This window comes from Mustelus asterias, chromosome 2 (genome assembly GCF_964213995.1).
Source record: "Mustelus asterias chromosome 2, sMusAst1.hap1.1, whole genome shotgun sequence".
Classification (NCBI taxonomy): domain Eukaryota; kingdom Metazoa; phylum Chordata; class Chondrichthyes; order Carcharhiniformes; family Triakidae; genus Mustelus; species Mustelus asterias.
In genome coordinates this window covers 50050642-50065833 of record NC_135802.1, presented here as the reverse complement: position 1 = coordinate 50065833, position 15192 = coordinate 50050642, and the positions used below count along the sequence as shown (strand labels likewise).

The 15192-nt window shown below is 40.4% G+C and overlaps 1 protein-coding gene across 1 annotated transcript in view; it reads left to right on the top strand.

Moving 5' to 3' along the window:
• LOC144507755 (disintegrin and metalloproteinase domain-containing protein 22-like) overlaps nt 1–12164 on the top strand; it is a 227783-nt gene extending 215619 nt beyond the window's left edge. Inside the window, exons 20-22 of the mRNA XM_078235028.1 lie at nt 3488–3593; nt 5486–5605; nt 11188–12164. Coding sequence (XP_078091154.1) covers nt 3488–3593; nt 5486–5605; nt 11188–11368 — 407 coding nt within the window. The 3' untranslated portion in view covers nt 11369–12164. The remainder of the gene's footprint in view (nt 1–3487; nt 3594–5485; nt 5606–11187) is intronic.
• Nucleotides 12165–15192: the final 3028 nt, after the last annotated feature.

Here is a 15192-nt window from a genome sequence, read left to right as displayed (position 1 = left end):
TATATAAGCAGATATATTACAAGCTCAGATAAACACTGGTTTCATTTTTTCTCTTTGTTCTTTCTCTTTTTGTGTGTCAGGCTGTATTTATTGCACGTGAGTGTTGTACAAATGAAAGCTAGTGTTCCGTGTGTTTTACTTCTCTTTCTCTGCTGTTTCCCCATCTCGCTCCACACCCAGCTGGCAAAACTGGGAAGGGGCATTTAAAATGAGGGCAAACACAAGTCTTCTCTAATCCCACTGCCTCACCAACAAGTTACAAAATTAACTGGCAGCTTTGAGAAGGTGGGCAGAACATTCATCCCAAGCTGGCGGATCCGCTGTTTAAAAATGCAGAAGAAGCCCCAAAGATATCATTGGGGCCCATTCTGCAATTGTTGTTGGATGCCTGTGTGGTGATGTCTTTCTCATCTGGCCAAACACTGACCAGAGGGAGGGAGGGAGAGCCAAAATATGCCTTAGTTGGTAAATCTTTCTTTGATTCACTCTCTGCGTATGTTTCTTCTTGTTTTGTTTCCCTTCAATATCACTAATCTGCTTCTAATCACTATGTGTTTCTCTCGATTCGTCTCCCCTAACCCACCCTCATATTTTTCCCTATGCTGCCTCCTCCTTTCCCAAAGGCACCAAATGGTGTTGGAGGTGTCTGGGACAAGGATAAGTCTTGAGTGTTAACATAAAAGTAGTGATTTAAACAAGATGCTGGTAACGGTAAGCCCGTTAGTTGTCTGCAACTCAATCAGTGGTGGTGAGTTTCACAGTCTTTATTACTGTATGGATAAACTCTTTCATTCCAGAATTCTGAAATATCTTGGATAGGTAGGAAATGGCACAGTGAAAATCTATTTTTGACAGGTTGTTGGCCAGTGGATTTTTCTTAGGGTTGGAAATAGGTATGGAATTTTAGAGGCACAATTGTCAGCAACTGTCTGCAGCCTCAGAAGAAGGAAAATAGAGGGGAGGCTGGGAGAGGGGAGACCTAAGCTTTCCGATCAGGGCCATTGTGATCTCCTGGACTCGTTTCGATCGCCTCAGGGGGTCGGAGAGGAATTTCCCAGATTTTTTTTTCCCCATATTGGCCCTGGGGTTTTTCACTCTGGGTTTTCGCCTCTCCCTGGAGATCACATGGTCTGGAATGGGGAGGTGGGGGTGAGTTAATAGGTTGTAATGAACAAAGCATCGTAGCTGTGAGGGACAGCTCGGTGGATAGGATATTGGTATGTAGATAGGCTGGGAAATTGGGCGGGGATCCTGGATTCAGGATTCAATCCTGGACCGGGGAGCGGCGCGGGCTTGGAGGGCCGAAGGGCCTGTTCCTGTGCTGTATTGTTCTTTGTTCTTTGTTCTTTCCTGTTCAGGCCACCAATTAAACTACAGGCAGACCCCATTGGAATGATCGAATCTCAAACGCCGTACTGAAAGAAGGATCCCAGTGGCTAATGATAGATCTCCAAGGGGCCTGTTCAGAAAAGCAAGTTAAAATTCAGCACATCAGGATGGGTGCAGGGCATTAGCAAGTTAGTCAGCTGACCTGACAGAATTTCAGTTGACTACCAACCTGCTTTCCCCAGGGTAGATATAGTTAAAATCACCTCTCTAATGTTGATAGCATTTTATTTGGAAAAGTTATGAGCTCCCATTTTTGAAATCTTGAGTTGAATTTTATGTGCCCCCGATGGGCTTTTTTCCCACGGGGGAGGCACAGAAAATAGGGTGGAAGCCTATCCCACCACCTTTTTGTCCACCTCCGAGTTCAACTCCATAATAACAGGGTGTGGGTGGGTACTGAAATCAGCAGTTGACCCGCCATATTTAAATGAACAATTGATCCTGATAATATGCTGTCCAATGAGCAGAAGGGCAGTAGCAGGAAGACCCATGTTTAAGCAGAAATGTTTAAGGGTGGTGGTGAGGGTTGCCCTTTGCTGATTGTGGGGCAGCACCCCCTTTAGTTTGAAACCCTCCTTTCCTACCCATTCCCTCTCTTAAATACACCCTCTAGCCCCCATTACGCTTCTCCCTAATCTTCCCAAACCCTCGTGACCCTGAACTGCTCCTTGCCCTCCCCCATTCCCCCCCCACCCCAATTTATTCCGCCCCTTGTGTTAGTAGGTGGACAGGTGTGAGCAGTGCCAAGGAATACCAATCATGTCCCTTAACATTGAATTATACGCCATTAAAGGACACATGGTCATTTGTACGTCTATTTTAAACCCAGCCTAAAACAGCAAGTGTATATTGGCAGATATCCAGTATTTAGGCATGCTACTTTTGACAACTGAAATCTTTGAAATCCTATAATCTTGAAAATTAGTGATGGGCAGATCTCAACACAACTGCCAACGTGTGCCTGCTGGGAAGCTCTGTCAATGATCCTTGTATGCTTTCCAGAACAAAGGGAAGGTGCAATGATTTTCACACCACCAGAGACACATCATAGGTTCCTGGTCCTCAAAATTAGTCTAGCTCTAATTGTGGTGCTCAGCCCCTCCCACATCCACTAAAAGCAACAGAGAGGTGCTACCATGAAATTTGAACATTACAATTGTTATTTTTTCTTCTCCCTTTTATATTCAGGCCATGAGTTGGCTTAACTTCCTAATGTGGTTCCCATACCTACCAGTCAGGTATAGTCTGTTCTCAGGTGTAGCTCTGCTGAGCAGGTTCCATCAAAGGCCTGTGACATGGGAACCCCTGACATAGGGATTCTATGTCTGTGTCTTTATAAGTTCTGTTTGTGAACAGAATTCCCACTCACCTGAAGAAGGGGCTTAGAGCCTCGAAAGCTTGTGTGGCTTTTGCTACCAAATAAACCTGTTGGACTTTAACCTGGTGTTGTTAAACTTCTTACTAGGGATTCTCTGCCCTACCTTATGATAGTGAACATGCTTGGTGTGGATGGGTGCTTCCTGCTCCGCCCCCCCCCCCCCCCCCCGCCCCAAACTCCCTAGTCCCCGACACAACTAGCCATACATACATCCTCGATTTAATGCCAGTCCAAAGATGTGCAGGTTAGGTGGATTGCCTTTGCTAAATTGCCCTTTAGTGCCCAGGAATTTGTAGGTTACGAGGATTATGAGGTGGGACGGGGGTGTAGGCCTGGATGAGATGCTCTTTCAGAGAGTCGGTGCAGACATGATGGGCTGAATGGCCTCCTTCTGTACTGTAGGAGTTCTGTGGTTCTATGATACTGAAATAGCTGCAGATTTTCATGGCCTGCGTGTATATTTTTGCATGGTTATATTTTTCTTACATAAATCACTAACCCTTGAATTCTGTAAAGTTATTTTTACATATTTGCATTCAGTTTGCATGGATCTTTTGCAAAGTTTGTCTAACAATAGGTCATTCTATAATCCTCCACTCTTTCTCTTTTCATGATGTGAATATTTTTTGTGCTTTTGGGTTTTGATGGCATTTGTTTTCTTCCTTTGATTTCTTTTAATGGTTTTTGTTAGCAACTAAAATACAACCATTTATTTCTTAGGAGCAAGAGCTGCGGACAAATTGTGTTATGAAAAGCTTAACATTGAAGGAACTGAGAAAGGAAACTGTGGCAAAAACAAGGACACCTGGATCCAGTGCAATAAACAGTAAGTAAATTCCTCACCCTACACCATTTCATATATAATAATATTGCCATTGAAATTTTTTGTTAACAGACCAGAATCTTTCAAAACACTTCACACAATAAATTCGTTTGGGAGTGAAAAGATTGTTGTCATTTAGACAAACATCAACCACCACTCTTACCTGGATTATTCTTTTTTGTCAGGACATTAATTATTCCTGTCTCATTACACATTACCACGTCTAACATAGCCTATTCTCTAGTTGCTTCCAGAGTGCATTATTCTAAGAAAACCTGATCCATATACACTCTGTGAGCTCATCCTCTGGGCTCCCTTTCCCAATTTGATTCATCCAATCTATATGAAGTTAAAAATCTGCCACAATTATCCACAAATCCCCCGTTGATTCTTGATTTATATACGGAAAGCCCAGATCGCCATTAATTTGTTGAAACTGCACACAAAGGAAAACATTATTCAATTAGATTTTTTCCTTACATTTATTTTGTCAATGCCTCAATGTTTACTTACACCCTGTTGAAATGGTGTCAAGTGCTTATAGTTTCTGCTATCGATACTTTAAAGATCTGGCTGATTGAAACTTTTTTAGAATTGTAGTAACATCAGACTTTTGAAGAAATATATGAATGGCTGATTTTTAAAAGCTTTTTAACCCCACATGCCATTGTTACTATAGGATTCATTGTTTTTTACAGAATATATACTGGGTGAATGGAATGAATGTTATTGTCACATTAATGTCACCTGTTAGTGATGTAATGTTGTATTTCACTGCAATCTATATTACTGTAAAAGAAACAAAAGTTGCAAAAGTTAATTAAGTAAATGAATCCACTCATTACACAATATTCAACAACATTCACAACTCTTCAGATACTGAAGCAATCCATGTTCAAATGCAGCAAGATCTAGGAAATATCCTGGCTTGTGCTGAAAAGCGGCAAGTAATGTTCACACCACATAGTGCCAAGCAATGACCATCTCCAACGAAAGAGAATCTAACCATCGCCCCATGTCATTCAAGGGAATTACCATCACTAAATCTCCCATGATCAACATCCTGGAGCTTACTATTGACAGAAACAGAACTAGACTAACCATATAAATCCTGTGGCGAGAGACTCATCTCCTAACTCACCAAAGCTTCGCTACCATCTGCAAGGCACAAGTCAGGAGTGTGATAAAATATTCTCCCCTTGCCTGATAAGTGCAGCTCCAACTACACTCAAGAAGCTCGACACCATCCAGGACAAAGCAGCCTGTTTGATTGACACCCCATCCACAAACATTCAATCCCTCCACCACCAACGCACCCTGGTAGCAGTGTATATCATCTACAAGATGTACTGCAGGGACTCACCAAGGCTCCTTAGGCAGTACTTTCCAAACCCACAACCATCTAGAACGGCATAGATACATGGGTACACCACCACCTGTAGATTTCGCTCCAAGCCACTCAACTATCCTGACTTGGAAATATATCACCTTTCCTTCTCTAACACTGGGTTAAAATCCTGGAACTCGCTCCCCAACAGCACAGTAGATGTACCTCCACCACATGTACTGCAGCAGTTCAAGAAGGCAGCTCACCACCACCTACACCAGGGCAATTGGGGATGGGCAATAAATGCCGGCCTAATGCCCACATCCCTTTAATCAATAAAAAAAACTTCCTTGACTATTTTGAATTTTAATGCCATTTGTTTACTTCAAATTCTACCAATGTTACAAGCAGGTCATAATTACTGCTACATGGTTCCAAAAGATGCATTTGAACTTGAAGCAAAATGCGCAAAATGTAACAATCCGTTTGTATATATGAGCAATCAGATACTGTGTACAAAATTAATATTGCATTTAGAATGAACCAGACTGCCTTTCATTTAATGCAGAGATGTACTATGTGGCTATCTGCTGTGCGATGATACAACTGGTGTGCCAAGAATAGGCGAGCTCTCAGGTGATGTGACCATCTCTACCTTCCTACAGAAACACAAACATTACAACTGCAGGTAATTTACTATATATCTGATGTACAAGCTACAAAATAACCAGGCCAAGAAGTTTCCTTCCTGTGATTGTGTGTTATATATTTATAATGAGTTGGGCTTCCAGGAATAAAGTTACCTTGGATGACGATAGTGAAAATGAATTAACAAAAGAACATACCAACATGCAGATTAGGAGCAGGAGTAGGCCACTCGGCCACTCGGCCCCTCGAGCTTGCTTCACCATTCTCTAAGATCATGGCTGATCTAATTTTAACCTCAACTCCATCTTCCTCCCTTCCTCTTGAAAAACTTTTGCCCTGCCTTGCAACAAAATTGTAAAATAAATTCACAGTATTATTTTCCTCATAAATAGTTCATAGTGCAACAAGGTAAATTGTCCAATCCAGAGCCCTCGCAAACAATCGTAAATTGGTAAATCGGGCACTTCATTTTCCAGTAAACAATTTGAGCTAATTCAGCCTTCTCTGAAGTTTGGAAGAATGATCTTATTGATATGTTTAACTCTTCGAGGGCTTGACAGGATAGATCCCGAGAGACTGATTCCCCTGGCTGGATACTACTGACCATTGGATCAAAATCTCAGCAAAAAGGGTCAGCCATTTAGATCTGACATGAAGAGTAATCCTTTCATTCAGAGATCTGTGAATCTTTGAGATTCCCTACCCCCGAGGGTTCTTGATGTTAAGTCATTGTGCGGGATTTTCCACCCCCGTTTTCAGTGGTAGGGAAGGCCGGGGAATCCAACCAGAATACCAATATGGTTTTTACACCAGCGGGATTCCCCATTGATATAGTGCCCAACCCTACCAATTACACAATGAGATAGAGAATCTGGTGAACTGGTGCAGCGACAATAATCTTTCCCTCAGTGTCAACAAAACGAAGGAGATTGTCATCGACTTCAGGAAGCGTAAAGGAGAACATGCCCCTGTCTACATCAACGGGGACGAAGTAGAAAGGGTCGAGAGCTTCAAGTTTTTAGGTGTCCAGATCACCAACAACCTGGCTTGGTCCCCCCATGTCGACACTATAGTTAAGAAAGCCCACCAATGCCTCTACTTTCTCAGGAGACTAAGGAAATTTGGCATGTCAGCTACAACTCTCACCAACCTTTACAGATGCACCATAGAAAGCATTCTTTCTGGTTGTATCACAGCTTGGTATGGCTCTTGCTCTGCCCAAGATGCAAGAAACTACAAAAGGTCGTGAATGTAGCCCAATCCATCACGCAAACCAGCCTCCCATCCATTGACTCTGTTTACACTTCCTGCTACCTCGTCAAAGCAGCCAGCATAATTAAGGACCCCACACACCCCGGACCTTCTCTCTTCCACCTTCTTCCGTCGGGAAAAAGATACAAAAGTTTGAGGTCATGTACCAACCGACTCAAGAATAGCTTCTTTCCAGCTGCCGTCAGACTTTTGAATGGACTTACCTCGCATTAAGTTGATCTTTCTCTACACCCTAGCTATGACTGTAACACTGCATTCTGCACTCTCTCATTTCCTTCTCTATGAACGGTATGCTTTGTCTGGATTGCCTGCAAGAAATAATACTTTTCACTGTATGCTAATACGTGTAACAATACTAAATCAAATCAAAAATAGGGTTGCTGCCATGAAAGGTTGGGAACCCCATTAACATCCACAAAGCAGACCTCCCTGCTGCAACATCATCCCCACATCCCCACATTCCCACATTGGGAATTCCACCCCCACCTGCTGGCGTGATGTCATATTGATGGGGTTTACAAGTTTTTGACAAACAGATCTGGCAAACAGAACCTGCTGGGGACGCACAGGTAGGTACAACTTCCAGGGGAGGGAGGGTCATGCCTGGGCAGTACCCTGGCAGTGATTGGGCACTGCAGTGCCAGGAGGGGTTTCTGTTAAGGAGGTTTGTGGGTGGGGGCTGTGTCAGGGAGCATCTGTAGGCCAAACCAGGTAAGGACAGCAGATTTCCTTCCCTAAAGGACATTAGGGAAACGGATAGGTTTTTCCGACAATCGACAATGGTTTCACGGTCATCAGTAAATTTTTAATTCTAGATTTTTTAAAATTGAATTCAAATTCTACCATCTGCCGTGATGGGAGTCGAACCCAGAACATTAGCTGAGTTTCTGGATTAATAGTCCAGCAATAATACCACTAGGCCATCACCTTCCCATTATCTTCTTCATCTATAACTTAATCCTGGGCATTGGGATACAAAGTGTAGCACAGTTTCTCCACACAATGCAGGCTACAAGCGCATCTGCATTACAATTGTGTACATAGCCCATTTTTCTAATAGTAAATCTTTTTCCTTTTACGAAAAAGCCGGGCATAATTTTTACTTGCAGCTAGGACAGTAAATCGGGAATACTGATTGACTTGCCCAATTTAATACCACCCTAACCTCAAGGAAAAGAAATATTTGAGTGGGGTAAATAATTGTAACTGCTGGTGTTCAGGCCCTAATGAAAATGAAAGCCTCTTTTCGACTGCCTGTAGTCATCAATGATAACATTTAATAGTGACTGCCTATAGTTTAACTGTGGGGTCAAATCATTTCCTATAATTTGCCTATTTAGTCATTTTAATTGAATTCATTGTCAAGCTTGATTGGGTATTTATTGTATTGTATAGTGTTTGCAATTAATTACACATGAGATGATTATTAAACATTTACTTTACAATTCCACTCCATTGTTATGTTTTGTGCAGTGACATCATTAAATTTAATTTTACCCTCATGTTTTTAAATGAACTATTGGTCATTCGAGCTTAACTTCCCACACAGTTTTTACAAAATGGGAAGCAGAAAGAGCACTTTTTTTTGCAAATAAAGCATAAAATGTATTTAAATGTTTTTAAACGTGTAAGAAATATAGTAACAAGAAAAAGATAATTAGGCAGAACAGCTGCTTTTTAAAATTCTCATAATATTCCTTAATTCCCTTTCTTCTTGAGAAAGACATATAAAATGTCCCTTGAGCCCACAGACTCTGCCCCACTTCAATGGTCTTCCCTGGTAACTCATCCCACAATTCTATTACTCCTAGGATGATAAAATGTCTGCCTACTTATCCATAATTGTTGAGTTGTTACTTGATATTTGAAACCTTGACTACAAATGAAGACTCTGACCAATCTGGACCGTTCCCTTTACAATTGTGAAAATTTGAACAAAATAATCTTGAAATCTTCTTTGCCAAAGGTACAAGCTCAGTGACCTTAGCTGCAGCTATCGATCTCTCCTGTTCAGCTGGCAAACTCAAGTCATGCTGCTGACTGCACCTTGCATAGTATTAAGGGCAAAGGACAACTAATTTGTAAAGTCAGAAGAGTAGGTGGGACCGTCCACGTACTCAGATATTGGAAAGAATGAAAAATAAATTCATGAATTTATGTGGATGTTCAGAAAATGTGGCTTGACACAGAACTGGACACAATAACTTGCATGTCTATCCCCAGTGTAAAGTCCAAGTACTTGGAGCGATCTAATTTAAATATTGTATCTCTCACTTCAATGCACCAGGAAGTCCCCCAAATTATATTGCCTTCTTTTCACTTCAATACACAGTTTATGCAGGTTTCTAATAATGTAAAATTAGACGTTTAACTGCAGCCTTAAGTTTCTGATACTTGGATCATTTTAACTGTGCTGTCTATACCCTTTTAAGTGTATTACTTATGATTTCATGATAAGAGGTATTTCCAATACTCCAGCCGGCCTGGCTTTCTACAACAGCAGAAGAACCACTTTTGATTTGTATCTTCCCTATCTGTTAATAGAACCAAGCAACTAATTGTTTTATTTTACTTCGTCCTAGCTCTCTAATATACTCATGGCTTCAAACGTTTATGTATCACCATAATTGAATGAATATCCTTCATTGGCTCCTGCCTTTCTTGCCAATTATTCTATAACTACCCACATCGAAATGTATCTTCCATCTATTGGTCTAGTTACTTGAAAGATCTAACTACTCTGCATCTGGTTCATATTTTACCTTCTATGCCCAGCCAATTTTTTTCTACATAATATAAATATATAACGTTTCCATGTATGACAACTGTATTGATGTCAGTTAATATCTGCTTTCACACTTCACCTCCATCACTCATCAGTAATCACAATTGTGAAAAGTTATCAAGAGGTCTCTGAAAATCTGAATGTATTGAAACAACCATCTTTCCCCTGCCCACTAATTCAGTAAGATTATAAAAAGCAGTTAGTTTAACACGATGGGAAGGATTCTCTGGTCCTTCTGGAGTCAGGAAACCTCAGGATAGGCAGATTGCTGGTTTCTGGATCCTATTCACCATGTTGGTCATTTTGGCGAAGGTGGATTTGAAGTCCAACAAGGCCACCTGTCCACACGCGGCAAACAGTTAATCTCATTAAGAGCATGGTTAAGAGTGGGCATTGGTGGACGATGGGGTGCTGTTCAACTGCTGGGAGGCAAACGCTCAGTAACGGGCTAGGCTGTCAGCACTTCAGGCTCGACACTCTACCTGGGTGGGGGTACTACTGAAAGGCAGTCCTGTAAAGGGATTCAACCCCCCTCTCCCTCAGCCCCCCATCCACCCTCACAGCAACATAGCTCTGCTATTTCTATTTCTTAAACGATTTCTTAGAAAAGTTGCTAAGGAGGAACCTCTCAGTCAACCCGCCATTCATTGCAGCCACTGCTCCTCTTAAGCTGGAAGGTCACTGATTAGCCCTCCAGCTTTGAGAACCTGCTCACAGCGCATAACTGGACAGGAAAGCTATCTCCATGCCAATTGAGGGGGTTTCCCCAGTCAAACTCCCAAAGAGTGATCGTTTCCCTCTGGGGTGTGGATGGGGCCCTGTTTTCAGCTCCTGAGTGAGAATTCAGTCCAACATCTTCTTTGAATCCATACCAATTGTTTTTTCAGCAAGATCTCCAATATACTTGTATTTGTAGATTCAATATATTTATATTATGTAGAAAAAGTTGTTCAACTCCTGTTTCTTATGCTGTACTTTTCCTATGCTCTACTGCACAATACAACATCAAGTCAGGATGTTTGAAGTAAATCTCCTGGGCTGGGAATTTCCACCCCTGTTCACATCAGGTGGATTCAGCAATGGGAGCGGAAAATATGGCTAGAAGTCCAAAGTCGCATTTCATGTTGACATGAAAGTATGAAGTGATCGTCTCCTTCCCCTCTCAGCGGTTGGTCACATTTCTCACCCTTCAATGTTGAGACCCTTACTGGAATATATTTGCATCTCATTATTGGGCCCATTCCGTAGAATCATACCCCTCTGCCTAAAAATCCATCCACAGCGGTCCGTTACTTAGCAGAATTTCTTCATAGATTTTGCCATTGTGAATTTAGGCTGGGGACTTACTTTGGAATATTTGTTTAAATCTCTTGAGATTATTTTGAATCTGAAATGCCTGATTTAAAGATTTTGTTACAAATTTGTAAAATTTAAAAATTTTTTAATTAAAATTAAATTTACAATTCAAAAATTTGTAAAAAAAATTCAGTGTTTGACATGGACATCTTTGCCAATGTGCCAAGAAACCCGACTACTTTGTAATATTGTTCTGTTGTGTTTTCTAGCGGTGGCCATGTCATATTAGATGAAGTCACAGATCTGGGATACGTGCAAGATGGTACCCCTTGCGGACAGGACAGGATGTGCATCAATCACAAGTGTCTTCCTCTGAAAGCATTTAATTTCAGTACCTGCCCTGGAGCTAGTGGTGCAAGAAAATGTTCAGGACATGGGGTAGGTTCATAAAAAAGTTCCATTATTCAACAATTAGTGGCTGTGCTGGAGACTGAGTAATTACCATCACCAGTTGTACTGGTGCCTGATTCTTTGTATTACTTCTGTTAACATGAATCTAGAAGTTATCCTGTCTTTCTTGACCCAGATAAATGGCAATAACTGACTGGATGAGGAATAATGTAGCTACTGCCTCTAATAATTTATGGGAAAAAGTAGTCTATTCACTAGTAAGCCTTGATGACTGATTTCAATTTTACATATTTTGAATTTAAACACTCCTAACAAAGCAGGTAAGTTAGCTAGACAAGTTCACTCGAAAAACAATGAAACTCATGAAATTCTAACAATGAGAAATACATTTTTAACTTATTTCATGAGAGTTTCAGACCATAAGATTAGATGTTGTTTGGAATTCATGCAAGTCATTCTATTTCATTACCTTTACTTGTAAAACTGTCAATTAATATTCCTCTCTACATATATATGTGAAAAATGTATTTGGATTATAAACTCATACTGTATAAAGAAATAAAAAGATACACTTCTGGTGAATTCAAACCTTTAGTAAAATTAATATATAATGCACAAATTTAAGATTATTTTGGTAATGGTGAGCTTCCCAATTGCCTGCTATCAGTCTGATGTTCCTAAACATGGTTTTATACTTTTGCCTTCGGAGTTTTTCTCTTCACTCTGGGAATCTCACTACCATATATGTCGTTCATTTTTTTTCAAAATCTAGTGTTGTTGCACTGTAGATATCTACTCGTTGAAGACTTCCAATGACACATTAAACCTGCCTTTTAAGTTCACAAGTGGAGTTTTGTTTTTGCCTTCATACTTCTGTTATTAATTACTGAAAGGCTAATCGAAATATTCTTTATCGGCGAAGTTGTGCATCTGTTTAAGAAATGTGTTCACTTAAAATACAAACATGAACTGTTTCATGCAAAATGGTCACCAATTCTTCATTCATCATTTGTTACAGGACGATCACTCACGGTTCTATTTGGTGATACTACTTGCTCTCCTGATATGCGGACATTGGTAGTCCAGGATAATAGAACATAGCAGCTTTCTAATTTTAACCTGCAGTGAGAGTGACTCATGTTTAAAATGTTGCAAATATATAGCCTGAATTATCATGTCATTTTTAAAGTTTTTTATCATTATTTTGGACCTGTCTTGCCTGTTGTTTATATATGCTCTCTGTGTTCATAATTGCATTTTTCAAAAATTATTTTGTTATGCTGATTTTTTTATGTTACATGAAATGAATATAAACGATCAGATTCACAATCAAAGTTAAAACAAGTACCACAGATGTACATCGGGCAGGATGTTTGGGCTTCCCCGTGGCATGTTTTCCGGAAGTGGCTCACCACTGGCTGCCGGCAGGATCTTCCAGTCCCGCCAATGTCTGTGATGTTTTGTGTGGCTCACCTGTCACAACACCAGAGAACCCGCCGTGGAGGCGTCACCTTCAGCAGGACCAGAATATCCTGCCGGTGGGAAGAGCGCGAAAATCCCACCCATGGACTGCGCATTATAGCATTTATCTTAATCTTTCTAACTGAGAGTCCTATTGCCAAAATAATTGTCCCAAACAAATGCTTTAATTTATTTACAAAAGCTTTAATTAGAACATAGAACATAGAACAGTACAGCACAGAACAGGCCCTTCGGCCCACGATGTTGTGCCGAGCTTTATCTGAAACCAAGATCAAGCTATCCCACTCTCTATCATCCTGGTGTGCTCCATGTGCCTATCCAATAACCGCTTAAATGTTCCTAAAGTGTCTGACTCCACTATCACTGCAGGCAGTCCATTCCACACCCCAACCACTCTCTGCGTAAAGAACCTACCTCTGATATCCTTCCTATATCTCCCACCATGAATTAGTACAGACATTGAAGAATCTTAAACAGCCCTCCCTTAGTTGCTGATGTTAAAAAAATATGTTTAGAAGTAACAGAATTTTCCGACCTAATGATTGCTACTTCCATTGCAAAATAGAATTAATTTTCCAAAGAAGGTGCATGTGCAGAAAATGGTACGTATTGTTTGAGCCGAATTTATAAGACTGATAATTATAATTATAATTTGCTGTTGTTTGCAATGAGACACAACGAATATCTTCCCAAATGACTAACTTCCTTTTAACAATGATATATTCTATTCACCATGTACACTTAAATAAATGTTTTAATTTATTATGTTTTCACTAAAGTGATGGTTAATCGCACAAATGAATGGAGCTGAATAACATGGGGTTTAAAAATACAGGCGACATTGTGTATGAATTATGCTTTCAGTGGTTTACCATCACCTTTGTGCCTTAAGTGAAATATCAAAGATTTTATTAACAGAAAAGTTTATTTTATATCAGCCTATATTAATACTTCCAATCCACATGTCCACGTGGAGAAATTTTTACTTTATCTGGACTTTGTCCATTATTTGAAAATACCACAAGTGAAGATTATAGTGTATATAGAAATGCTGTGTAGGTTGACTTGGCAAAACAAGATACTTCATTAATTTCCTAATTTATAATTAATGTGCTTCATGTTAGAAAAATAGAAACAGATTTTCCCAGTGTAGGCAGCAGGTTTCACTGCCGAGCAGTAGTGTTCTGACGCAAGGTTATCTGAAATGTTAACTCTGCTTCTCATTCCACAGATGTTGCCTGAGCTGCTGTATATTTCCAACACTTTCTGTTTTTATTTCAGATTTCCAGTATCTGCAGGATATTTTCTTTTATTTTGCGGCTATTCATTCAGTTATAGGAATATCCTCCACTTCAGAGCTTTCTGTAGTACTTCCATATCTAACAGTCACGGTGATCCAACCTGAGAGCAGCAATGCCACCATAACAGAAAAACTTCAATTCTAGAGAAATACCAAGGCAGTTCTAAGAACTGAGTGTGTATAATAGATTTCTATGTACAATGTTTTAAAATATTGTGCACCAAATAATCTATTATTAAAGGTTCTAAAATGCTATTAACTTGAGAATAGTTCATTACCCAGCTACCATACTGATACAAAACGTATCAACCTGGATTTTTAAAATATTTTTTTATGAGTTGTGAGCATTTCTTGCAAGGTCAGCATATGTTGCAAAGCCCTAGTTGCTCTTGAGGAGGTGGTGGTGAGCTGCCTTCTTGAACTACTGCAGTCCATTTGGTGTGGTTTTACCCACGGTGCTGTTAGGAAGGGGGTTCAAGGTTTCTGATCTGATGACTGCAAAGGAATGGCAATACATTTCCAAGTCAGGATGGTGTGCTGTCTTTATCTTTTTGGGTGGGGTGGCAGGGATTGCACATTTGGAAGGTCTGGCAAAGGAGGCAGTGTATGTTGTATATGCATTAGTACACATTGCTGCCATGCACTGGTGGTGGAGAGAATGAAGTATAATGTGGTGGATGGGTGGCAATCAATGGGTGGCTGCTTGGTCGTGCATGGTGTTGAGCTTCTTGTGTGCTATTGGAGTTGCAAGTGAAGAGTATTCCATTACGCTCCTGGTTTGTGCCTTGTAGATGGTGGACAGGCTTTGATGATTCTGGATGTGAGTTACCCATCAAGATAGAGAGTGAAATAACTGATTCTAAGACTAGGCTCCTCAATCTAAATAAAGAAAACTACAATGGTATGTGGTGCAAGTTGGTTATGATGGCTTGGGAAATGCTACTTAAAGGGATGACAGTGAATAGGCAATGGCAAACATTAAAAGAGCGCGTGGGTGAACTGCAACAGTTGTTTATTCCTGTCTGATGTAAAAATAAAATGGGAAAGGTGGCCAAACCATGGCTTACAAACAAAATTAGAG